Source organism: Sceloporus undulatus, chromosome 9, assembly GCF_019175285.1.
Source record: "Sceloporus undulatus isolate JIND9_A2432 ecotype Alabama chromosome 9, SceUnd_v1.1, whole genome shotgun sequence".
NCBI classification, from domain to species: Eukaryota; Metazoa; Chordata; class Lepidosauria; order Squamata; family Phrynosomatidae; genus Sceloporus; species Sceloporus undulatus.
The window spans coordinates 35,205,288-35,232,626 of NC_056530.1; the positions used below are offsets into that span (position 1 = coordinate 35,205,288).

The window sequence follows — 27,339 nt, forward strand, 5'->3', positions numbered from 1 at the left end:
TCCAGGATGAAAAGGAGCCATTGTTGAGCACCCTTTGGGTTTGGCTGGTCAACCAGTTACAAATCCATGTAACAGTTACCTTGTCTAATCCACATTTCACTAGCTTGTTTGCAAGAATGTCATGGAAAACCCTGTCAAAAACCTTACTGAAATCAAGATATACTGTATCCACAGCATTCCCTTCATCTACCAAGCTGGTCATTTTATCAAAGAAAGAGTTAAGGTTTGTCTGGCATGACTTGTTTCTCTGAAACCTGTGTTGACTTTTTGTGATTATGGAATTGCCTTTAAGATGTTCACAGACTTTCTGTTTAATGATCTGCTCCAGAATCTTTCCTGGGATTGATGTCAGACTAAATGGACGATAATTATTGGGATCCTCTTTTTTTCCCTTTTTGAAGATGGGGACAACATTTGCCTTCCCCCAGTCTGCTCTTCCAGTCCGCATGGCAGAATGGGGCTGGACTGGATGTCCCTTGGGGTCTCTTCCAACTCTATGTTTCTATGCCCTGGAAATAAGTGAGGCAATCCAAGAAGAAACACAACAATATTTTAATAATGGAAGGAGAGAACAAGCAAAAGCTGGCACAGTGCACTGGATGCCACCTCAGTCTGCATAGCCCATGGACCCTTCACTGCTGCTGTCGTCAGAAAGCAGTGCGTCAGGGTTGCAGGCAAAACAGACCTGGCCCATGTCCTGCCAGCAGAGTCGGCAGTAGAGGGTGCCACAATCTGGATTCGGACAGAGTTGGGACCTCCGGGATTCAGGCATATTGCAGAGGATGCAGCGCCGGCGGAGGAAGCGTTTCAGGAAAGGGAACCAGTGGCCAATTCGGTCCAGGAGGGGTTTAGTCTGCAAAAGGAAGAAACAAGAGGGAGTTCAGTGCAAGGGACCTCAAAGCCCAACCTAGTATTAACATTGCCATGTGTCTGTTGTTACAGGCATTCCTCACTTATTCAACAGGTTAGGGACCAGAGTACTGTCAAAAAATGTGAAATATTGTGTACCTTCAAGTCATTTCCAACTTATGGTGACTAAGGCCAATCTTGTAATAGTATTTTCTGAGGCTGAGAGTGTGTGACTCACCCAAGGTCATTCAGTGGGTTTCCACAGCTGAACAAGGAATCAAATTGTGGTCTCCAGGGTCACAGTCTAATGCTCAAACCACTACACCATGTATATTACTGTACATTATACAAAAGCTCCTGCTGCCAACTTCTTTCTTTCAGTTAGTCTCAAAGGTGCTACAAGTACATACTGATTCTACAGACTAACACAGCTATATCTTTGAATTCTACTTTATATTATATTAGGTAAATTCAGGGGAAAAGAGGATTTACCTAACCCTGGAGTGACCCCCGATTGTGTTTAAGATGGCTCCTGCATTGCCTTCACATTGACCCTGGGATAACTTCAAATTTTGCTCGTGTGATAAGGGCCTTAGAAAGCCAATGTGATTCTAGGTTGCATCAATAGGAGTACAGTATAGTGTCTAGATCGAGGGAAGTAATAGTGCCACTCTATTCTGCTTTGGTCAGGCTCCAGTTCAGGGCACCACAATTCAAAAAGGATGTTCAGAAACTGAAGCATGTCCAGAGGAGGGCCACCAAGTGGTGAAGAGTCTGGAAACCATAAAGCCTTATGAGGAGAGACTTGGGGAGCTGGGTATGTTTAGACTGGAGACGAGACAGGGCTATCACATCATCTCTTAAGTCAGTGATGGTGAACCTATGGCACGCGTGCCAGAGGTGGCACTCAGAGCGCTCTCTGTGGCCACATGTGCCGTCGCCCCAGCACAGAGTTTGCCAGAGCTTGTTACTAGAAAGCCAGAGGCATACGGCACTTTGCAATAAGTAAGTGGGTTTTGGGTTGCAGTTTGGGCACTCGGCCTCTAAAAGGTTCACCATCACTGTCTCAAGTATTTGAATGGGTGTCATGTTGAGGAGGGAGCAAGTTTGTTTTCTACAGCCCAATGGGTGCAAACAACAGGAAAAGAGATCCCACCTAAATGTTAGGAAAAACGTCCTGATGGTAAAAGTTCTTTGACAGTGGAACACACTTCCTCAGAGACTATTGAGGCCACCTTCATTGGAAGTCATTAAACAGAGGCTGGATGGCCATCTGCTTTGACTGTGCGTTCCTGCATGGCAGAAGGAGGTTGGACTGGGTGGCCCTCTTCCAACTCTATTCCACTTTTCTTCTTTTGTCTGAGTGTACAGCGAAGGGCAAGATCCCACCTCCTCCTTTTTCTTCCCCCTGTGAAACTGAGTGCAAATTGCGTCGGGACTTTAAATTCAGTTTGCAGCAATTGAAATAAGCTTAGGGCAAAGGGGAAAGTGGGAGGAGGAGAAGAGAAAACATCTGAAATTAGTAGAATAGCAGAATAGTAGCATAGCAGAGGATCACTCAGGACTGTCCCTGCCAAATCAGGATAGTTGAAGGGTATGTGGTAACCGTAGCTCATCCTGGTTTCTGTCCTATTTCATCGCCACATTCGGTTACATGCAGAGGCCCGGGTGAGCAGAAGAGCTAGAACTGAGTGCTGTTCACAGTTCCCAGAACAGAGCCCATCTGAGCCAGGGATTGACTCACGGTTCCAGCAGGAGGGAAGAGCAAAGGCTGCTCTGCTGAGCTAACAGGATGCCTTTCCCAGAAAGGTTCCCCGCAACTCAAGGGGCGGGGAGCCAGAACTGCGGAGACAAAAGTGAGCAGGAAACAGGGTGTTTTCCTTAACAAAAGTTAACAGGCTGGGCAGCATTTTGTGCACAGACCCGGGCGCAAAATGTACAGGGTAGGAAAAGGGCAAAACAGATTTGCACAAGCGGTCTTCAGCGGAGAGGTTGAAAGTGTTGTGGGGGTTTTTTTTGGTGACTACAACTTCCAGGATCCACAGGTGAAAGGTGTTGCTGGTTAAAAAAAAGGCAATCTTTCTAAGTTTGGACTGCCATTAGGGATACTGGAGAGATTCAGTTTGCATATACAGACACGGACATTATGTTTTTAAAAGAAACGAAAAAATGCTTGAAATAAATTATGTGTCAAAGAGAATAAAATCTTCAACACTGAGGATGTTACTGTGACTAGGAAGAGTAAAACCTTACTGGGTTTTAGAACAGATCAGTCCCGGACTCTTCCTGGAAGACATGATGACTAAATTGAGACTGTTGTCATTTGGTCACATTCTAAGAAGGCATGATTCATTGGAAAAGACAATACTGCTAGGAAAGGGAGAAGGTAGTAGAAAGAGAGGAAGACTGCACACCAGATTTGATCAGAGAGGCCACAGGCCTGAGCTCGCTGGAGCTAAGCAAAGCAGTTGAGGACAGGGGATCTTGGAGAGGTCTCATCCACAGGGTCACCATGAGTAGAGATCGACTCAAGGGCAGCTAACAACAGCAACAAAGTGAAGTCGAAGACTTTCATGGCCAGCATCCATAGTTTTTGGTGGGTTTTTGGGGCTATGTGGCCTTGTTCTAGAAGAGTTTATTCCTGACATTTCGCCAGCAGCTGTGGCTGTTCTGTGAGGATGCCAGCCACAGATGCTGGCAAAACATCAGGAATAAACTCTTCTAGGACAAGGCCTCATAGCCCACAAAAACCCACAAAAAACTAACAACCTGCTCAATCACCTACTTTTCACCTTGCCTTTTGTAAGCCAGCATATGTAGCTACAGTAGGACCAGCTAGAGAAGAATTAGTCTCAAAGGTGCTACAAAATCACTCTACATACTGTACTTATGTACTGAATATCCTTTGCTGCAAGCCCGCACCAAAGTGTGTTTATTCATAGGCATTCTCCTACAGGAGCGACAAGCAAGTGGGAGGATTGGAAACAGGTGTGAGGTTTCCACTTACTCACCAGCCTTTTGTGCTGACGGACGCGGAGGATGATGCGCTTCCGCTGTACCGTGATGAAGGCTATGCGCTGCCGCAGCATCTCATTATAGAGGAAAAGGGTGCGTTTCTTCTCTCGCTGCCGAAAAGAGGAAATATGGTATGGGAAAGATGTGTTTAGGTTGCTCCCCAAGGAGACTTAGGAGTTTATCACACAACAATCCACTTTTGCAGGGTTTTTTCAGACTTTTCAGTCCCGTTTTTGCACACGATTTCAGCAATTTGTCTCCATGTGATAAACTCTTTATAGAATATTAAGACAGAATATTCAAACCAGAACAGATTAAAAATAGAGAGAAAACATCACTGATATGTATGTATGTGTGTGCGTCTATCTGTCTGTGTTTGTGTTGTGTTCAAAGCAATTGAAATTCACAGAATTAAACCCAACACAGAATTAAAAACATTAAAATCCACTATAAACCAAATGTAATAAACAACAAAACATTAAAAGCCGATTGCAGCCCGCTGAAATAAAAAATTCACTTACTGGCAGAAGAAAAGCAAAGAGGGACCCATAGGGCTGCATCCACATTGCAGAAACAATCCAGTTTGACCCCACTTTAACTGCCATGGCTCAATGCTATGGATTTCTGAGAACTAGTTTTGTGAGACTCTGGTGACCCAACTCCATGTGGATGTGTTGCGTTTCAGTTCTGGAGTGCCACGGCAATGCTGACGGCATTATAAATCGACATTATAATCATGCTTTAGGGTCACTTTAAGTCAGAAATGGGTTTAAAGGCACACAATAACAACAGCAAACCACTCTTTTTAGGATATCTATGGAACTGTAGTTCAGAAAGGTTGACTATAGATCTCTACCAGACAATGCTAAGTGCCTGATCAAACTATGCACAAGTTCCAAGATGCCTTAAGATGGAGCCATGCCAGTTAAAGTGGTATGAAACTGACACAACTGTGTAATACAGATACTGTATATTACTCTTCCTCATTATATACATAAAACACACAATATCACAAATTCAAAATATATAAAATCAAAAAATATAAATGTTTTGTGCAATAGGCACTTGGCATCTGCTGGGGTCCCCCGAGGATATAGATGGTCAAGTCCCATTAATTACAGTGGCATACTAAAATAGTAGCTCTTATATAAAATGGTAGTATCAAAGTATATTTTTTTATGAATTACTTTTAGTACTTTCTAACCATAGATGGTTGAATCCTTGGATAAAGAATCCGTGGATACAGTTGTCCAACTATAATAAAATTTGATAACTACAAACACATAACTGTAGAAGACGGATCAAAACTGTGCTTATTCATTGAAGGCTTGAAGCAAATAGGTACGTTTTTGAGAGCAGTTGGCAAAATGGGTTCGGGAGACAGCAAGAATTCTTTACAGAAGGGAGTTACATAGATAGACTGCCACTGCCAAGCATTTTCTGCTCCAATGGAGGTGGCACATTAATTGTGCCACTCGACTTGAAACATGGTGATGCAAGAACCACCACCACAAGGTCAGGATGGGATGAAATGGGATCATTTGAGGAACCCAGATCACCAACCTTGGGGAAATAAAAAGCAGCAATGACACGACGGATTCGGAAGGCATAGATTTGTGCAAAACACAGCAGCACCAGGGCACAGAGCGGGATGGCACACTTCAAATACTGGCGTTGGCTCATTCCACGTGCTTCCGGTAAACACTCTGCGGGAAACAGACAGGGACAGAATTGAGTGGTTGGCCAAAGTCCCCTCATCCTTGAGTTTTATCCTTGGGATTTATTATGTATAGTTTACATAGATGCAGATTTAATAGGAACAATTAGAAGTTTAAAAATGGTGTTTTGTTGAAAGAGATAAATCATACCAGTCCCTAATAACTTTGGTTTGATTATGTGGAAAGCATTCAAACGTGGTTGATCAAGCTTTCTAATACATAAAACAATGGTGCGTTACAGACTGGGAGGTCTCGCGCCACTGCCAATTGCAGCGCAGAGGAGCCCCAGCAGCCAAACCACGCGACTCCTCCGCGCTGCAAATAAGAAGTGCCAAAATGGTGCTTGTCTTTGCGGCGCGGATATGACACCGCAAGGCACCAGTGGTGCACTCGCAGCATCATATGCACTGCGCGACGTGCGGACGCAGCGCATCTGCTATGTAAAGATGGTGGCCCCCGTGTGGAACGGGTGCCCCCATTTTGTACGGACTCGGTCCATATAAGGGTTAGGGGCGTCCAGAAGTGATGCCCCTTTCTAACCCTAATACGGATCCAGTCCATACTTTATGCCCGTCTGTAACGGGCCAATGTTTCATAGTATTAATATAATAAGGAGGATGCACATTTATTCATTAAAACATTAATGTGAACACACACACACACCATGGTTTAAACCAAAAACCCTGTTTTATCCATACATTTGTGTGCAGGAGGCCCTTGGTATTTGCTGGGGTTTGGTTCCAGGACCCCTTGCGGACACCAAAATCAATGGATGCTCAAGTCCCAGTAAATGCAGTGACATTATATTATTATTATTACAGTATTATTATTATTATTATTATTATTATTATTATTATTATTATTATTTTATGTATTAGAAAGCTTGATCAACCATGTTTGAATGCTTTTCAAGTTATCGAGCCAAAGTTAGCGTCTGGTATTTATGATTTATGTCTTTCAATAAACCACATTTTTTTTACTGCTTATTATTCCTGTTAAATCACAATATAAGTAGACTATACCTAATAAAACATACAAAGTAGTCTCAACGATAGCTGAAAATAAGAATGAGTTAAGGTTAAGCATGAGTCCTACTTATTACGGTACTTAAAATTAAATCTGAGCAAACAGCAATATAAAAATGCAAAAGCACTTTGCAGAGAAACACACACAAAAAAGCTACTATAAGCATTAGCCCTGGCATTAAACATTTTCAATTTAAAAAACTAGCTCAAATGTTGTGGCCATTAACTTAAATAATATTTTTTATTTATACAAGATACAAAAGCTCTCAGAGTGGCTAATAATAATAATAATAATAATAATAATAATATAAATAAATAATAAATAAATATAATAATAATTATTCTTTAAAAATTGCTCTTTTAAAGCAAGTTGTTTCGGTGGATCTTATGTTAGTTGAAGGATTTGCTTCTGAATGGGGTTTGCTACGCTATAACATAGTGATAAAAAAGAAGCAACTGATATTAGATACTGGTCTAACAATGAACAGTTGGCAATTAAAATGTTTAAATTCAAAGAGTTATTGTTCAAATAAGAGGGTTAGAAAACAGTAATAATAGCAAGACCTAAAATGAAAAGAAAAGAATAATAAATTAAAACAACAGGAGTGTTTTTTCTAATCTTTTGGTTAAAACCGTAGTTTTCAAAAATAACAACTTTTTAAAAATAGATTTTTCTTTTCTTTTTAAATCTGACTATTATTAGTAAATAATAGAGTTTAGTATGTTTAAGTTGGCTGATTTAATCCATGGTTTAAAGCAGCCACCCCTGAATATAATAAACTCTAATTCTCTATTCTTTAGGCTCTGTAATACCATAGGCTTTACCTTTGGGCTCCTTAATATCATCTCTTCTTCCTGAAATCCAAAACTCTGTTTCTATTAATTCAACAAGCTGCCAGTATCAACTACCAGCCCTGTCTGTCTAAATCCAAACCCTGTCTGAATCCCTCCAGAGGCAAACATCTGCCTTTTGTATACTAGCATCTCTTTCACGGGGAGCAATTGCAAAGGTCAAGAACATTGTGGTTTTGTTTTGTTTTGCTTTACTATGGTTCCCAGCATTCCCCAGTGGCCATGGTAGCTGGGGGATTCTGGGCACTGCAATCCAAACCTACAACTTTCAAAATCTCTGAAATGCCTCCTCCTTTATCTCACATTTCGGCATTAAAGAGAGATTAAAGCGCATTTAAAGCATCCCACAACTAAAACGCGAATGGCATGTAATTGCGCAAATGATTATCACACACAGTAGCGCAAATAAACCGATATCAAACATGCATTGTCACTGAAATCCAAAAAGTGAAAAGATGTGCATTAATGCTTCTTTGTGACCACTTTAATAGCAGGATTTCTGCAACGTTGTGGGAAATCGGTTCAAGTAATTATGCAATCCCCCCCCCGGGATATTCACAGGATAAACTCCCAAACTCCTTCGTGTGAAAACGGAGCCGCAAGGGCTGGAAGCAGTCTACCCAAAGTCCCCAGAAAGACAATAGGAAGGAAAGTGGCAGGATACATCTCCTTCCCAAAAGATTTCAGGACACACCTGGTTGGCCTCGCTGGGAAATCAAGATGCTGAACTTGTTGGATTTCGGGTCTCTTTTAATTCTGTTTCTGATACCTCCAAAAGAGGAGTTTGGATTCTGCTCATAGACACACACACATTTCGAAGAAGGCTGACAAGGAAAATTGACCCAAGGTTTGGAGATGCAACTGTTTTGGACTGCGGCGCCCAGGACTGCAACTCCCATGGGGATTCTGATGCTATCTTTTTATTAAAGGCCACTTTCCCTGCTTCTTTGGAAAAGAGTGGGCAACTGCAGAGAAAATAGGAGGGGGGGGGCAAGTTTCAGATCCCCAAGACCTTTCATGGACCACATGGACTGACCTAAATGCCAATAAAACAACAACAACAAAGACACCTAGTAGGTCTGGTACTCCATGTCTTAGTATTTTTGCTGTCAAACTGTGCAAAAAGAGCACTATGGAAAAAATAAATGGTTGGAAGCTTCAAGGAAAAAAACAATTCCATCCTCTAGTTTTATTAATGGAAACAAGGGAAATCATGGTGGCCCAAAACAGCCTTGGACCATCCAAGGGCCACGTTTCCCCACCGCTGCTGTACAACCTGTGTCCTGTGTGCATGGGGTCCCCACCCCACCTCACCCCCTCTCCCCAACATACGCAAGTTGTTGGCCTCCATCACCATCTCCGAAGAAGTATTCAGGGCCCCGATGGTGCTCCGGAGGAGTCGTGCCATCATGGTGTTCCCACCAACTCTGACCTCCAAGTGGTGACTGCCTGTGGAGAAGACACATGAGCCAGGTGGGGCAGCGGTTGAAGTACTGCACTGGGATTTGGGGAGGGGGTTGTGTGCCCAGGTTTAGTACCTACAAGTTCAGCTGGTGCTCCTGGGCCCATCATTCTCTATGGCTGCATCCGCACTGCAGAAATAATTTGGTTTGACACCACAGTAAGTGCCAATGCTCAATGCTATGGAATTCATAGGATCATAGAATTGTAGAGTTGGAAGAGACTCCAAGGGCATCCAGTCCAACCCCCTGCCATGCAGGAACTCACAATCTAAGCATCCCTGACAGATGGCCATCCAGCCTCTGTTTAAAGACCTCCAAGGAGGGAGACTCCACTACACTCCGAGGGATTTCAGCCATTAAGAATCAGGTGGAATAAAAATTGGGAAACCTCCAAATGTTAGTGTGATACAGACGGGGAACTCCAAAAGGGCTATATCTGGACCCAGATTCAGCCCCAAGATCCAAGGTTATCATTATCATTACATTTACATTTTTCCCCAAACCTGGGACTTGACATACAAAAGTCAATTTTAAATAAAACTATTCACAATATTGAATCATTTAAAATCTATGGCAAAAATAATAATTAAAAAGTATTTAAGATTACCTACAGGCTATGTGTCAAAGGTATATATGAAACATACTGTATATACTCATGTATAAGTCTTGAAACGTTAGTCAAAAAATTGACCCCCAAAACCTGGATCAACTTATACATGGGTCAATGTAAGTCCTGTAATTTAACTATTATAAAAAGGGGGAACATTGCCCTGAAAGGCAAGAGCATAATCTGTCCTGGGAGCACTGACTCCCTTCTATTCTCTCCTCCATCCAGCCTTAGTGTGCGCATAAACAGTTATGCCTGATGGAATTTTGTAAGTTCTTTGGCAAGTCAAAGGGAAGTCATAGGTTCACCTTAAGGCTGCCCTAAATCGGAGGTGACTTGAAGCACACAACAAATCCTTTGGCGGGCTGCATGTGGCCCCCGGGCTGTATGTTGTGCAGGCCTTATCTAATCCATTGAAGACTGTGCCATCTTTTCCTGCACTCCATGTTAAGACTCTAACCAGGAAAACCACAACTGCAATTTAAATAAATACCTACACCAACAAAGAAAGCCCACACCTGTTTAATTCCTCATTTCTGGCTGAGGTTTAAAGCAGGGGGTGGGCGGGTAAGGGACACCTTTGTTCCAGGGCAAGAGGGAAGGGCTGGGGACACATCATGTTGGGCGGGGACCACAGAACTTACTGCGGAAAGAGTACTCTACAAAGGAATGGTGCCGGATGGTGCTGAAGATGGTGTAGAGGAGAAAGTCGAGGGCACCAGCGATCAGCAGGAAAACCAAAGCTGGCATGCAGCCCAGTAACTCACTCATCTGGAAAGAAAGGTGGAGGGGTGGAAGGGACACAGGGTTGCTGATGTCAAAAACGGAAACGTCAGCAAGATGAGGAAAATGAGACTGGAAATATTGCGGTGTCTTTAAAGATATAATCAAATGGTGATATGACTGTAGCTTTTACAGATTCAACAAGAGGGCTTTCTCAGCTGTGGCATCCTACTTCTAGAATGACCTCCCCAGGCTTAAGCGTGGGAAACACTCTTTTCGGAGCGATTTTGTGGAGGTGATTTTAAAGCTGCGTATGTTTCATTTTTGTACCAATTTATCTGGGTTAATTGGTGTTTTAAAACTGAGATATTTTACACTCATTCTGTTATGGTGACTGGTGAATGCAGAACTTGGAAATACTACTTTTGGGGACTCTACCTCCCTTTAGTTGCACGGTTAGCATATCCTCATTGACAACCTAGTTCTGTTTGTTTGTTTTACCACCACTGCCCTGCTTTCCACACAGAAAACCCATCTTCTGCATTTTCCCACCCATGTGTTTTTCTCCACAAAATAACTTTTTTGCAATAGTTCAAGAAATTGAATAACAGGAGAAGACTGCAAAAATTCTGCCCAGTTTCAGGACTGTTGGGAAACCCATTTTTCAAACTGGGAATGAATAATTACATTTCCCCCCCATCTCTAATTTTTTCAGGGGTGGCTGGACTTATCCCAGTTTGACCAAACCTCTATGAACAGAGGCTGTGTACTTCTGAGTATCAAGGGATGGGGACAAACAGGCCACAGAGCTGTCCCTGCTCCCTTTGCCAAGTCTCAGAAGCCTCTCTTTGCTCATTCCTGGGAAGAGTACATTCGATTTGGAAGTTAAACAGGGCAACTTCCATGCAGAGCGGGGAGTTTTTTGTCTGTGCACCTTTGCACTGCCTGTGTAACACAGTGGCAAAAGGCACAGCCAAAATCCCAGTTAATCTCCTCCACATTCCTCCATTGCTGCCAGTAGGTCTCTGCCCCCAAACCCCAGCCAATTACCATAGCCTTGGTCTCGGCCGACTGGAAAGAGAGATAGAGGGGATCGATGACGCCACTTTGCTCAGCGCGCCGCAAGGGCAGAAGCGTGCGTTTGTTCTGAAAGAGAAAAAGTTAGGCAGACCACAAGTGTGACAATGTGGGCGATCAAAGGGGTGGCCAACCAATGGGATGGCATCTAGGCAGCAGGCAGTTGCCAGTGATGTGCTTATGTAACAGTGTGCATGCATGGTGGGGAGGCGACAAAAAGAATCAAGTGCTGTGGCTTGACGCCACGCCATACAGTCGGGCCATGCGCATTTGAGCTGCCTTGGGCGCAGCCGGTGTGGACAATGGGGTTTCAAACCACTTCCAGAAAAATGTAGTTTCGAGCCACTTTTTCCTGTGCATCTGTTCCATCCCTTTGGTTATTCAGGCACAGTCGTGTTTTTCATGGCAGCAGCTCAGATAACCCTCTTTTGATTGTCTGAGCTGCTTCCACCACAGATACCACTGTAGTAACAGAGGTGGGACAAGCAGAGATCTCCATGTGCTCCAATTCCCCATCCCTTTGGGATGTAGAGGGGAGACCTCAAAATTAAAAAAAAGAAGAAGAAAGAGATAGATCAATATACTATGGGTAAGAATAGAAGAGCCTTCTGAATAAATTCTTCACCTAACCCAGAAGTGCACAATGTGTGGGCCGTGAGCACATATCCTGTCAACACCCTCTGATCCTTGGCTGTGTTCCACATATACACACCCTCAGCCACCCTGCCATTGCAGGCTGCTCCTACCTGTTTCCGACGCCGGGCATCTATCTGCCGGAAATATCGGGATATATACAGATTGTCAAAGCGGATGTCTTGGTTGTAACTGTTTGTATAGGAGAAAGCCCTGAGAAGAGAAGAGAAGAGAAGAGAAGAGAAGAGAAGAGAAGAGAAGAGAAGAGAAGAGGAAGAGGAGAATGACATGGACAATGATGGTGAAGAGGTGGGTGTCATTTCAACCAGGTCATTTCAACCAAAGCTCCACAGAACTCCATAGACTCCATGTAACTCCACAAAACCCTCATTCTTAACCAATGTCTAGCTACCTTAAAAGCAAAGCAGCAAGCAGCTAGTCTTCAGTGTCTGGAAAGAAGACTTGGTGGTCCACATCTGAACAAGGTTCTGAGACTCAAGTTTCTGCTTATCATGGGCTTAGGGCCTCCCACCTCTCCCTCTGCATGTCCCAATGAATACAACCTCCACTGTGTTCCGTAATGGCTCTATCATGCAAGTGATATTTAAATGAATAGGGCCATAGCAGAGTCATCTCCACCGTGAATCAGTAAATATCTTATAACAGGTAATTGTCTTTTGGACTTTGCCTCTCCCTGGATGCCATCATCCAGCAGCCAGGCAGCCCCACAACATGAAAAAGTGTTTTCCTCTTATCCTTTCCCCTTGCTGTCCATCTTTTGTGCCATGTTCTTTTATGTGTGTGTGTGTGTGTGTGTGTGTGTGTGTGTGTGTGTGTGTTATGGAAAGCCAGGCTATCCTGTCATCATCATACTAATGTATGTAAGCGGTTTTGATAGCATTTCCATCTTCAAAGCAGGATATACATGCTGTTAATGAAGGAATGAAAATTGCACCACATCAGACCAATAGTCTATTTTGTTTATTTTGATCTCATCCTTACAAAGGATTCACAGGTGTGTATGTTGCTGTTATGGGCCTTTGATTAGGTTCTGACTTATGGCAACCTTATCTGAGGATTTTCTTGGTGAGAAGAGGTTGCCTCCTTTTGAGGAACATGCCCAAGGTCACCCAGTGGATTCCTATGGCTGCGCAAGGATTCGAACCCTGATCTCCCAGCGTACTAGTCCAACACCCAAACCACTACACTGCACTGGGTCCAGAACCAGTGTGGTGCAGCAGTTAGGGTTGTGGCCTGTAAGATTCACATTCAAGCCTTGAGTGATCCATGACATTTACTGAGTGACCTTGCGCACAAGTCATTCTCTTGCAGTCTTACAGGATTGTCGTAAAAATAGAATGGGATAGAGAGAAACACCATGTATTCAGCCTTGAACACTTTGCCGAACAGGTGCAATATAAAAGTAACCGATCATAATTCTCCATGTTATCAATGCAACAGCCCTATGTGGTCGGTTAGGTTGAGACCGAGAGCGATCTAAGGGCACCCACTTTGGTCCTATATTGGAGGGAAAAACAAGAAATAATTCAAATAAATAAATATCTGGTTGATTGTGACTTAGACTCTCCAAATCTGACACTACTCCAAGACCTAGAGAGCCGTGGGTGCTGTTGGATATCATGTTGGTCTGGTGGTAAATCTGCTTTGGGTTTTCTTCCAGATTTGAAAAGACCCATCCAAGGCAATGAACCAAATACCCCCAATAAAAAACAGGTGAACTGATTCTGAGGTTCACTGCACACTTTGAAGGAGCTGTCCAAGATTCCTGTGTAGGAATCATAGAATCCTAAAGCTGGAAGAGGCCCCCAAGGGCCATCCAGTCCAACCCCTTTCTTCCATGCAGGAACACACAAGCAAAGCACCCCCAAGAGACTGTCTTCCAGCCTCTGCATAAAAACCTCCAAAGAAAGAGACTTCCAAAGCAGCATCTTCCACTGTCAAACAGTTCTTTCCATTGGGAAGTTTTTTCTAATGTTGAGGTGGAACCTCTTGTCCTGTAGTTTGAATCCATTGCCCTGTGTCCTGGCCTCTGGAGAAGCAGGAAAGAAGCTTGCTCCATCCTCAGTATGACACCCATTAAAATACTTAAACATGGCTATTGTGTGACCTCTTTACTTCTTCTCCAGATTAAACATATCCAGGTCTCTAAGTCACTCCCCATAAGGTCTGGTTTCCAGACCTTTCCCCATTTTGCTCACTCCGATCTGGACACCCTCCAGCTTGTCAATATCCCTCTTGAACTGTGGTGCCCAGACCTGGACACAATATTCCAGGTAATATTCCAGATACAGCAAAATAGAATCATAGAATCATAGAATCGTAGAGTTGGAAGAGACCACTAGGGCCATCCAGTCCAAGCCCCTGCATGGAGGAAATCCAAATCAAAGCAATAGTGTGGGGTTCAGCATGCTGGATAGCAGAAAATAGGATTCAGCCCCCAAGACACCTCTTTAAACAGAGGCTTGATGGCCATCGGTCTGGGACGCTTTGATTGAGAGTTCCTGCATGGCAGAATGGGGTTGGACTGGATGGCCCTTGAGGTCTCTTCCAACTCTAGGATTCTGTAATTCTATGACAGCTCCTTTCAAGCTCTCCATGGGTTTAGGAAGCTATGCTCCCACTCTGTGGAAGCCCTGGAGATGGCACCCCTTCCCCTGTGCCCCAGGACCAACTCACTCACGAAGCAAAGATGAGTATAAAAGTGCAGGAGAGTAGGACGCGAAAGATGGATATGGCTGTGCCAACGCCCTTGCTGTGCTGGGCCAGCTCTTCATTGACATCATCCACCAGGTATTTGTGGGCAGTGAGGTTGGCACCAACCAGCATAGACTGCTGTTCTTCCTGGAGGGGATGAGAAGCAGAGAGGAAGGGGAATAGGGGGCATTGCATGGGTTCCCTTCATCCAACAAATGACCAAGAGTTGCTATGGGCACTTGAAAGGCTTCTTAAGCAAACTTGGATGGAGCTTTGAAATAGCTCATCATCACCACCACCATCAATATCATCATCATCATCATCATCATCACTGCTAATCCACTTCCAAAAAAAGGTGAAAAAATTGGGACACAAAGTGGCTTACAAATTAAAACAGTACAATTAAAAGCACACAAAAGGGCACATTAAAAATACCAATGTAACACTCCCCTGTAATCCTTAATTCTCATTACTTTAATTAGTTACTGATCATTTTTAGTCATGTTAAGTTTTTTTTTTTAATTTAACTATTTCTTCTTTTTAAATGTCATTTATACTTTGCCTTTCTCCCTGCTTGGGATACAACACAGTTCATAAAATCCGAGCAAAAACAAAATCCAGATATAATGGATAATACAAAAAAGTTTTTCAAAATTAAAGAAGCAGTCACATTAAAATAATCAGTTTAAGACAGTTTTGAAAACCATGATAAAAGTACAAACATAAATGCAACACCCCCCAGTTAAAAGACCACCTGAAACAGAAAGTTAATGCTCCAAGGCCAGTCATTGCCTGACAGCAGAAAGACAACCAAGAGGAAGTATGAGAGATCTTTGTCTTGTAGCACTGTTGACTAACTAAGAAAGAAGTTGGCAGCAGGAGCTTTCAAAAGCATCTGAGGAAGTAGACTGAAGTCTTCCAAAACTCATACTGCCAACTTCTTTTTTTCTGTTAGTCTCAAAAGTTGCTACAAGTTCTCTCTATGTACTGATTCTACAGACTAACACGGCTATATCTTGGAATTCAACTGAGAGGAAGACAGCCTAGATTCCTCTGGAAAGGAGTTACATAGCCTAGAAGTAGCAACGGAAAAAGTTCTTTCTTATGTCCTCAATAAACATGCCTGTGGTGGTGATGGGCCTGAGAGAAAGCTCAAGGATCTTAAAACTCGGGCAGGTTTATACTGGGATATACAAGAGTTTATCACACGGGAGGCATTTCTCTTAATTTCGAATGAAAAGAAAGTGGGGCCAGAACGCATTCACATTAATTCGCTAGTTCAGCAAATTTATGTGAATTTGAATTGCGTTCGAACTGGCTTGCCATTGCCCAAAAATAGCTTGCCATTGCCTGAAATTGCATGTGGAAGTCTATCACGCGATAACGTCAAACCCCATGATTGCTTTCATATTGCCATTGGATTATACTTCCAATTTCCCTTGTCTGATAAACTCCAGAGTCTTTCAGACCATCTGGACTCATGAAATATAGGGCTTTATAGATCACAACCAGCAATTCTAATTGTGACTAGAAACAGACTGATCACCAGTGAAGCCGTTTCAATAGGGGAGTTACATGGTCCCTGAAATCAAATTAGGAACTCATCAGTTAACAAATCAATCATCCCTCCCTCCCATTCCACAAAGATTTAAAATTAAGTCGAAGGCTTTCATGGCCGGCATCCATAGTTTTTTGTGGGGTTTTTAGGATATGTGACCATGTTCTAGAAGAGTTTATTCCTGACGTTTCGCCAGCATCTGTGGCAGAGGCTCCTGTTATAGCAAATAAACATGCTCTGAAGATGCCAGCCACAGATGCTGGCGAAACGTCAGGAATAAACTCTTCCAGAACATGGCCATATATCCCGAAAAACTCCCAAAAAACTATTTTAAATTAAATTAACTTTAACATTAGTGTTTATGCATTGGCGGCAGCACTAACACTTCCGAGTTCTGTCCTTTCCGTGATAGGAAGGGGACTACAGTCCCTACAATTCTCATCCTGCCTGGTCTGTGTCCATGCTGGCTGAGGGATACTGGGAACTGTAGTCCAAAGGTTATTTGTCACGCACATGCTCGCACCTGGATCGCTAAGGTGGCTGTGAAGTCCTGGTTTAAGTTGTCCACAGAGCCGCTGACCCGGTCATAGGTCTGCCCAAAGTTTCCTTCCACAGGGATCCTGTCACGGCACCAAGTATACATGACTGCAGAGGAGGAAGATTGGATGTGCGTGAGAAAACCCTGGCCCTCCTGGGGCATATTGTTGTTGTGTCTCCTTAAATCTTATGGTGACTCTAAGGTGAACCTATCATTGGATTTTCTTGGCAAGGTTTATTCAGAGGAGACTTGCCATTGCTCACAGAGAGAGTGTGACTTGCCCAAGATCACCCAGTGGATTTAATGGCCAAGTGGGGAACTGAACCCTGGTCTCCATAGGCATAGTCCAACACTCAAACCACTACTCCACACTGGCTCACTAGGGCAGGATGCTACCATTTTTCAGGTGGCAGGTGTTGACGTGCATGAAACATGTACTACACCTCAGTGGTGGCGAACCTATGGCACGCGTGCCAGAGATGGCACAGAGCCCCAGCACTGAGTTCTCCAGAGTTCTTTATTAGAATGCCAGAGGGACGCAGCACCTTGCAATAAATAAGTGGATTTTGGGTTGTATTTTGGGCACTCGGTCTCTAAAAGATTCACTATCACTGTTACATCTCAAACGGCCCTGCACACAGAACACTAAGTCTTCAGAACAAAGGCTTCTAGACTCAGTTTCTTTCTGTAATGGTAATGTTTGAAGGTCAAGGGAATATATTTTGGGTTGTAGCTTGTCCTGCTTATGAACTTCCCACTGGGAAATCTATGGGAAGAGAACGGGGGACTGGAGAAGACTTCGATCCGTCTGTTCTTGTCACCTAATATGAATCATTATTAATACAGAACCTGACTCTTTGGAAGCACTCTACCTCTAAAACCTGGCAAAAACAAGGGTGCTTATGTGCTTGTGCCCTTCTTGTCAACTTCCCGCCAAGCCATAATTTTGGCTACTGTGAGGAAAACAAGATGCTGAGATAGAGAGGTCTCTGGCTTTTGGATTCAACAGAGCTCTTGGATTCAATATGCTCTTTTTTTTCTGGTGTGATTCCTGGGTTAATGTGATCTGCTATGATAATATGAGACTTCTCAACCACCCTGGAGAAAAGGGAAATGTCAAACAGTTTTGAACATGCAGTTAGTATCTCCTGGGGGTATCCATGTCAGTGTTGCAGTGAATCCAGTCCAGATTTGGGCAAAGGAGTAATCCAAGGTACTGAAACCCATTCTCTCAGTAATATTCAGCATCCTGGATAGCTCCTACAAAACTGTCAAACCCCTGGATTCACTGTCCAGCTATTCTGGCAGCCTCCAGCCGTCATCACACTGGACTGAAGGCAGATGTAGGGCCAGCCTCATGCAACCATCTCGGCTCGAACTTACTCTTGACAAACTGGCAGAGGAAGCTGAACTTCATGGGGATGCAGAGCAGGTGGCTGACCAAAGGCACAGCAATGGTACGCAGGCAGGACCGGTATTTGGTTTCAAACCATGTCTGGCAACGTTTGATTGCTTGGTCAATTATGGCTAGGAGGAGGTGGAAAAAGAGAAAGGTTCTGACTTAGTTTTCATGATCCATGTCAGGTTCCTTAAGCCTCACTATTTTTAATCTATGAAATGCCAGAGAGTATGAGAAAAGGGTGGCTTTTCTGGTCAACCAGGAAAGCAGGGATGTTTTTTTTATCACCATGGATGCACATTAAAATCAGTGTGCCATTCAGTGTGCAGCCTGACACTTCCCATAATGACATTTGTTTCATATGTTTGGCTACATAATTTATGGCTACATAATTTATGTAGCCAAACATGCTCATTTGCTTTTCTATTAATTCTATTCCTCAGATATATTTTAATCAAAATAAATAAATAAATGCATGTATTTTTTTCAAGCAGTCACCACAATGACCACATGGCTACCATTTCCTAGGGAAACAATGTTGATTTTGTGTGCATAACATACACACAATGTGCATGTGCATGCATACATGTGTGTGCGCACACAGACACATCGATATCGCACTATTATAGTGCGATATTGTTGCACACTGTTTTAGCACTATTATTCCGCTTTCACTGCTATGGCTGCCTCCTGTGGCATTCTGGGATTTGCAGTTTAGTGTGAGGAATTTTGAATTCTCATCCAGAGGGCTCTTGAGCTTCACTAAACTACAAACTCCAGAATTCCATAGGAGGCAGCCATAGCAGTTAGAGTCGAATAATAGGTTCCAGAGCCATAATCCAATTCCAGAGCCATATAATCCAATATTCAAACTACTTTGCCACATTGCTCTACTTAACTTAAATGCCAATTTAAATGCAAACTATAACCCAGTTGAAAAATGTGCAGATTAATGGGAAAGCATAATGGAGGGGATCTGTGGAAAACACACAATAAATGTGCCATGACTGCACTCTAAATACCACAAGGGAGAAGAGGGGGCAGGTTTGTTCACTGCTGCCCCAAAAGTTCAGACTGGATGTAATGGTTTTAACTTATAGGAGAATAGATTTTGGTTGAACATTAGAAGGAACTTCTTCACAGTGAGAGTGATTCGGCAAAGGAACTAATTCCCTGGAGAGGTGACAAGGGTCTCCTTCTCTGGATGTCTTTCAAAAGAGGCAGGGCAGCTACCTGCTGGGTGCGCTTTCGCTACAGATCCTGCATTCACCGTCTTTCCAGCTCTATGACACTATGGCTGCATCTGCACGGCAAAAATAATCCAGACACCACTTTAACTGCCATGGTTCCATGCTATGAAATTCTGGGAATGGTAGTTTGTTGTGGCATGACAAACTACCATAGAGCCATGGCAGTTAAAGTGGTGTCAAACCAGATTATTTCTGCAGTGCAGATGTAGCCTATGTGATACCAATCAGAGACAGACTGTTCTGGCAAGTCATAGTTAGAAGGGCACACTGCACACTTATGCACACTCCTTCCCCCATTTGCATGCTCACAAGTGCAGCGCATCCGTGTCTTTGCCTCGTACACCTCCTGTGTGGATGGGTTGGCTTTCCGCAGCACATCCCTCACAGAGCGCATGTCGTAACCTGCCTGGCTGGCCACTTGGTCATTCAGCTTTGAGAAGGCGCTGGAAACTTCTTGGGTTTCAGATTTCAGGGTCTTCCCACTCCTCTGTGGCAGAAAGAGAAAGCAGCCAAGCCAAAACTTTACTCAGTTCTGTAGTGTTAAAAACTTTTTGGGTCAAATGTTGACCTAAATTTCTAGACTTATACATGAGCATATACAGTATCTCCACATGAAGCAGGCCCAGTTTGGTGCTGTAAATTGTTCCATTATGTGAAACCTTCCCTCTATGCTTACGCCTTTTCCCTCCTGCAGACTCAAGACCCATATGGAATTTCCTCCCCCTTTGAGGATCTCCCCATGCTGAGGACTAGCATCCCAGCTTGGCTCCTCTATAAACTACTTCTTCTCACCACCATGTCCTTGAGGATCTTGCGCAGCGGGGCTGTTGAGACCTTCCATGCGCGCTTGGCATTATCAATCTGCATCTCCACAGTGCAGCTGATGGAGCTCACCACTTCAGCTAGGTTGTGCCGGATGTTTGCCACAGGGCCTGGAGATGGCGGCAGATGGGGAATTAGAAAGTAATTAGGAGAGAAGGATTCAAACTCATTACACGCACCAATCCAAATATGCAACAGGTAGTTTCTGAGCTGCAACCTGCCATCTTACGGATCTTGGGGTGTGTGTGAAATGTTGTATTCAGAAGAGAAACTAAGGTAAAGTATGGTTATGTGTGGGATGCAGAGCAGATGTAATAAAGGATCTGTTGGAAGAGATGTTTGGGGGTGACTGATGGTTTGAATGGGATGTTTTAAAACATTCTGCAAGTTAGTTAGGGTCAGTTAGGATTTGGATGTGTTAAATAAGGGTGCATTTACACTGCAGAAATAATGCAGTTTGACACCACTGGTGATGTTACTCCATCCTATGGAATCCTGGGATTTGTAGTTTTACAAGGTCTTTAGCCAAGGAGTGCTGATACCTCACAAAACAGCCAATCCCAGGATTCTGTAGGATGGAGCCATGGCAGTTAAAGTGGTATCAAACTGCATTATTTCTACAATGTGAACGCACACTAAGGCCCCATACAGACAGGTCAAAATAAAGCTACTTCAGATCACTTTGGAGGTATGCTGTTTAAATGATGCATGCGTCCTAAGAGTCCGGAAGCTGCGCTAAAGCTGTGCTCCAGTCCTTAGGACTGGATCGTGGGTTTGACGCTGCTTTTGGACTCTTAGGACACATGCATCATTTAAACAGCATACCTCCAAAGTGACCCAAAGCAGCTTTATTTTGGCCTGTCTGTATGGGGCCATAGTAAACAAAATGATGCCAGAATAGGGGATGGAGGGGAACAGGGCCTTTTGGCCCTTTCAGACAAGGCAGCAGCCTCAGAACATGATCAAGATGACAAAAGTTCTTAATGAGGAAGAAGATACAAATTAGCAGAGGCTGCAGCAGTTTGTTTTTGCCTGGGCCTACTGGGAAGGGCAAGCTTCTCCCTCTCTTCTCCCTTCCTCTTCTTTCCTCCTGCTGAATTAATTGAATACAAATACTTTTGCTCTTTAAATTCAGTTTGCAGCAATTTAATTAAAATGAGAACAAAAGGCGAAAGCGGGGGGAAGAGAGACGAACTGGGACATTTTAAAAGCAGCTGAAAAAGTGGGACAATAGACCATAACTCAGACCCTATTCAGATGTTGTTTTTAGCAAGACTATCTGAACAATCTCATTAACACATTCCGATTTTGTTGTTCACACTATTTTTTAAAAATCAGAAATGCATCTCTGTGTATCTTTGTATCTGTTGTTCACATGTATCAGCATTGAAATAAAGATGGAGTTGATGATGGGGATGTATTTGAAGCATGTTCAAAGCATGCAGAGTTTTATCCTGATTCATCCCAGATCTATTCTCGTTGGTTATTCACATGGCCAAAAATGCGAATCTTTTAAGAACACTCAGAAAAAAAACCAAGATCAGTTATTCCAGGTTAAATGGTTCTTTTGGCTGTCCCCCCAAAAAACTTAATCAAATGCATTTGAAATGCAGGTGAACCACAAAGATTCAACCCAAATTTTCCCGGGATTATTTCACCATCTGAATAAACCTTGCCAAATCAGGATCATTTGGAGTGTATGATCAGGTGTAACCTGCTTCCAAGATCAGATAGAGATCATTTTTAGAATGTGGAAAGGGATTTATTAAAGCTTGAAAACCACAAAATAATAGTGTCAAGGGGAAGAGGCTGTGGCCCTCTGAATAATCCAAGAGAGCTGGATTGGGACACCACAAAAACCAGATTCATCCCCAATACCTGAAATTCCCTGCTGCTGGAGTAGCAGAGTTTTTCACATCAACACCAAACTAGCAGGATATATTCACAATGGTTTTAAGCCCAGTTTACCAAATGGGAGAGGGAAATGTCACAGGGTCAGAGCAGCGAAAACAAATAGCCAGGATAGTTAATCGTAAAGCTAGGCATCTCTTTTACCATCATAGATAGCCGTCAGCACATAGGTAAGAATGTAAATCCGTCCTTCTTTCCCCAGGAACTTGGGAACAACCAAGAGGGTGGCACAACGGAAGTGTGGGGAGATCCCCCAGCCCAAGGCAGCTACGCCTAGAAAAGGGAGAAGGGAAACACCATGCATTAACACTTGTGACGGTCAGAACCAGAGCCATGGGGTCCTGCCACACTGCACAAATATAGCATGATGATTCCACTCTTAAGTGTCGTGGCAACATCCTATGGCAGTGATGGCGAACCTATGGCACACGTGCCAGAGGTGGCACTCAGAGCCCTCTCTGTGGGCACACATGCTATTGCCCTAGCACAGAGTTTGCCAGTGTTTCTTACTAGAAAGCCAGAGGGATGTGGCACTTTGCAATAAATAAGTGGGGTCTGGGTTGCAGTTTGGGCACTCGGTCTGTAAAAGGTTCACCATCACTATCCTATGGCATTCTGGGATTTGCAGTTTAGGGAAGAGTATTTCAAGTTCTCAACCAGAGAGCTCTGGTGCCTCACCAAACTACAAATCCCAGGATTCCAAAGGAAGCAGACATGGCAGTTACAATGGAGTCACAGTGCTAATACTTGTGTAGCATCAAAGGGCCTGTAGTAGTTAGAGGGTTTGGGGAGTTTTAATGCTAAAAGTATCCTTTCCAACTTCTGCTAAAACCTTCCAGTCAATTAGGCCACCCAGCATTGCTATTTATAATAATTATAATAATAACAATTTCTATCTGTCTATCATCTAGCTATCTATCTGAGAATGATGATGATGATTTATTTTTAATAATAATAATAATAAAATTTATCCCGCCCCTCTATGAAATGCAATAGTCCCATTAGTGTGTAGGGGAGTGTATGCATTACAAACCCCGCTTATTTCCAATTGTCCCTGTGTGATAAACCCCATAAAAAATGGGACTCGAGAAGGCTCACAGTAAAGTTCCATAAAAGAATAATGAAACTGAAGCACATCAAATCATTAAAACACATTTTGTGCAGAGAGAGAAAATAACGAAAGCAAAAGCAGCACCTTGTACATGGTAACAGGTTTCCTTAAAAACCAGTAGGGTAGCTTTTCTCTAATCTGATACCTTCTAGGTGCCTCCCATCATCCCTGGCATGCTGACTGGGGAGGATGGCAATTGTCATCCAGCTACTTCTAGATCCTTCAGAAGAGCTTAGGCATAAGACCACTCAGCTCAGCCCAAATCCAAGTACAACTTTAGTGTTGCTTTGACTTCAAAAACCTTTCTGAACATATCCAGTTCTACATCTCCTCCTCTCCTCCTGAACCTACTTCCTGCCCTTTGTCCCATGCCAAGCCTGTACTCACCTGCCATGCCTCCCATCAACTCAATCTTGCGGTCTTCAGTGATGGTCATTGGAAAAATCAAGAGGTAGGACAGTGCTGAAAACCAAGATGGGCACCTCAGGTCTAATCTGCACTGCAGAATTAAAGCAGTTTGACACTGCTTCAAGTGCCACAGTTCAGTGCTATAGAAGCCTAAGCTTTGTAGTTTTGCAAGGTATTTAGCCTTCTGTGTCAGAGAGCCATGGCAAGGTTGACCTACAATTGGGTTTTCTAGGACAGATTTGTTTAGAGGGGGCTCGACATTGCCTTCATCTGAGACTGAGGTCCAAAACACATCGCAGAAAGACCACTTAAACTGCCCTGGTTCAGTGCTAGGGAATTCTGGAAACTGTAGTTCTGTGAGCCTTCTCTGTCAGAGAGCTCTGGCACCACAGTAAACTACAGTTCCCCAGATTCTCTAGCACTGGGCCAGGGCAGTTAAAGTGGTCTCAAATGGGATTGTTTTTGCAATGTGTTTTGGACCTGAAATAGTGTGATTTGCCCAAGGTCCATGGCTGAGTGGGCATTCAAACTTTGGTCTCCTGAAGTCCAAGATCTAATCTACATTGCAAAAAACTTTAATTGCCATGCCTCCATCGTATGGGATTTGGGGATTTGTAGTTTGTGGTATTACTAGATCCTTCTGACTTTGAATTCTTCTAGAAAGGTATTTTTTTGGCAGTGGAAAGGGAGCTGTAGAAGCAAATTCCACAATATCGGAGCAGCCACTGAGAAGACTCTATCCTGCTGGAGATGGTGGGGGGACTGAGGAGTTTATCACATGGGGTTTATCCCACGCAGAAATGGGATTAAAATGGGAAAATCCCACAAAAGTGGGATCATTTTCACACAACATCATGCATTAACGCGCACAGAAAGTGGACAAATCCCGCAAAAGTGGGATCGTTTTCACACGACTTCAGGGGCACTGAGCATTAATTCTGCATTAACCCACATAGAAAGTGGACAAAATCAGCTGCTTTTTACTTTCGGGATTTTTCCGAAAGTAAAAAGCGTCTGATTTTATCCACTTTCTGTGTGGGTTAGCTTCATGTTAATGCTTAATGCTCCTGATGAATCTGAAAATGATCCTGTATCTGTGGGATTTTTTCCAGGATTTAAATCCCGTTTCTGCACAGTCACTTCATGATAAACTCCAAAGAGAAAGCCCTCTTCTGAAGACCTTAAAATTCCTGCCATCTCATATTGGCAGAAACAGTCTTCCAGGTAGTCTGGACCCAAACCAGACTGGGGGTGTTTAGGGACATATGCATGTTAACAAATGCCTTCTAGGACTGGGACATCTTGGATCAACAGAGAAGCACCTCTTTTTTGCTAATGGAGCTTAATTTCCCCCCCCCCTGGAAAACCTACACGGTCAGGAGGACGAAAGGCTGGTCTGCGTGAATGTCCCTGAACTATGAACAGCAACATTTTGACCAACTGCACGCTTGTGACTAACATTGTCATATCCCCCCCTCCCGTATGGTTTTAACTCTGGAGACCAGGGTTCAAATCCTGGCTTGACCATGTAAACCCACTGGATGACCTTGGGCAAGTCACAACCTCTCGGCATCAAAGGATGGCAACGGCAAACCCCGTGTGAAGAAACTTGCCAAGAAAACCCATTAGGGTTACCATGAGTTGGACATGTCTTGAAGGCATACAACAACAACAGCATCAGTGGTTTTTAACATCTTTGCCTGATGGACTGGAGCTTCGAAAAGTTATAGTATGTATAGTTTTTTGTAGGTTTTTCAGGCTATGTGGCCATTTCCTAGAAGAGTTTATTTCTGACGTTTTGCCAGCATCTGTGGCTGGCATCTTCATTCTCTGGTGGTGAAACGTCTGGAATAAACTCTTCTAGAAGATGGCCACATAGTCTGAAAAACCCACAAAAGATATGGATGCTGACCATTAAAGCCTTTGACTTCACATTGCAACATGTATTTTGTGCATTTGGCTAATAAAGGTATCACTACACTGCGGATTTTGGATGGTATTGTAATGTTTTGTAATAACATTTTTTAGCAGTTTTGACCGAATTCCTCCAGTTGTATGACCTTTTCTTATCAATTCTAAATGGGCTTTTTTAAAGTAATGGGGAAGCGGCAAAATCCCAATGCAAACAGACTACTTTGGAGACTACAACTAGTGACTAGAAAGATTTGTATCATGTTATAAACGTTTTGTAAAATGCATTTACCTGGGAGTAATCTCCACTCACCACAGACTGTATGGTTAGTGAGGCTCTGTTTTTCTGCCTTGAAATTCTTTCCTGACCCATGAGTGTTAGCCTACATCCAGATGTATCACAAATACATTCACCTCTTCCCACTCCCTGTGCTCTCCACCAGAAAACAACACAAAAGCCTTCTTTGTCTCAGAAGGCAGGCTTACCCACGGCAAATAAACATCCAAGTCCAGCTCCCAAGAAAAACTTGGCAGGTCTAAATTCGTCAGGTTGGCTCCACAGGAATGTGATGCAGAAATGTGGCAACAAGGCACTCATGGCATGTTTCAGAGCTGCACAGAGACAAAAGGGTTTAATAACTACCCTGTTTCCCCCAAAATAAGATATACCCATAACATAAGCCATAGCAGGATTTCTAAGCATTTGTGCAATATAAGCCATACCTCGAAAATAAGACGTAGTGATTGATCTGGTGCGGAATGGAAGGGAGCGGAAAGATTAGGGCCAATGGTTCTAGGAAATGGAGTTGCAAGAAATTCAGGATGGAATTTTGGGTTTGGAGAGTTGTGACAATGTTCCAGAAGAAGAAGACTTAACTATGGGGCTCTCCAGTCTGCCCTGGAGGGACGTCACAGCAGCCAAACCACGCAGCGCCCCTCTGGACCAAAAAGAACCCAGAAAAAAGGCTCTTCTTGGTACATGCGGATGACGTCATCAATGCGCCATTGGCACACTGTGGCATGTCAATGATACAAGCGCGGTGCCCAGAGGTGCAGATGCTGAGCCACGCTTGTGGGCGGGGCAGCACAGTCATGGCACCACTGGCACGAAGTAGAGTTCCGGAGCATGCAGTTGCTGCATGCTCCAGAACCCTAGAATCGGTGCCGCCACACCGCTTTTGGCTCAACTGTATTGGGCCTATATTTGAAAAAATGTAGATTGTTGTATCATACTTAATAAAAATAAGGCATCCCCTGAAAATAAGCCATAGTGTGTCTTCTTGAGGACATATAAATATAAGACAGTGTATTATTTTCAGGGAAACATGGTATATATGATGACAATATATGTCATTCTGTTTCAGAATTTGGAAAAAGGACTGTTTTGCAAACTCTCCCAGAATCTTGAATTCTAAGTACAGTTGCCCCTCTGTTTTTGCGGGGGATCCTTTCCAGATGCCCCTCCCACAAAAACAAAAATTCATTGATATTCAATCCCTAGTATTTAATGGGACTTGAGCATCCATCAGTTTTATTATCCATGGGTTCGGGGTGTCCTGGAACCAAACTCCAGAGGATAGCAAGGGCCCACTGTGTAATGTCCATTTTCCCCATCTCCCTAGATTTTGACTCACTGCAAGGTTGGCTCCAGAGAAGAAATGGGGAGAACTCACTTGTGTTGGGTGGCTTTTGCTTTCTGCTTGTCTCTTTCTTCAGCTTTTGATACTTGCGTCCCATGGCCTCCGATCAACCTG

The 27,339-nt window shown here is 43.4% G+C and overlaps 1 protein-coding gene across 2 annotated transcripts; it reads right to left on the minus strand.

The window, feature by feature from the left end:
* Window positions 1-543: 543 nt before the first annotated feature.
* DCST1 (DC-STAMP domain containing 1) lies at window positions 544-27,339 on the minus strand. 2 transcript variants are annotated; one of them, XM_042439732.1, is made up of 16 exons: window positions 27,259-27,339; window positions 26,072-26,197; window positions 23,654-23,728; window positions 22,300-22,428; window positions 20,215-20,354; window positions 19,732-19,909; window positions 18,157-18,300; window positions 16,759-16,880; window positions 14,664-14,824; window positions 12,076-12,175; window positions 11,303-11,398; window positions 10,174-10,300; window positions 8,792-8,908; window positions 5,428-5,570; window positions 3,861-3,974; window positions 544-853 (listed from the first exon to the last, which is right to left on the minus strand). In XM_042439732.1, exons 1-16 carry the CDS (start codon window positions 27,320-27,322, stop codon window positions 608-610), a joined length of 2,082 nt encoding a protein of 693 aa, XP_042295666.1. In that variant the 5' UTR covers window positions 27,323-27,339; the 3' UTR covers window positions 544-607. The 2 variants fall into 2 exon arrangements, with proteins under 2 accessions (XP_042295666.1, XP_042295667.1); XM_042439733.1 differs by lacking the exon at window positions 23,654-23,728.

Excerpts from the sequence above, each read along its gene's own strand:
- DCST1 (XM_042439732.1), bottom strand. The coding sequence starts at position 27,322 with ATGGGACGCAAGTATCAAAAGCTGAAGAAAGAGACAAGCAGAAAGCAA. Across the intron at positions 26,198-27,258 it reads GCAAAAGCCACCCAACACAA|CTCTGAAACATGCCATGAGT; the intron begins GTGAGTTCTCCC and ends GTCTCTGTGCAG. Across the intron at positions 11,399-12,075 it reads ATGCCCGGCGTCGGAAACAG|AACAAACGCACGCTTCTGCC; the intron begins GTAGGAGCAGCC and ends TTTCTCTTTCAG.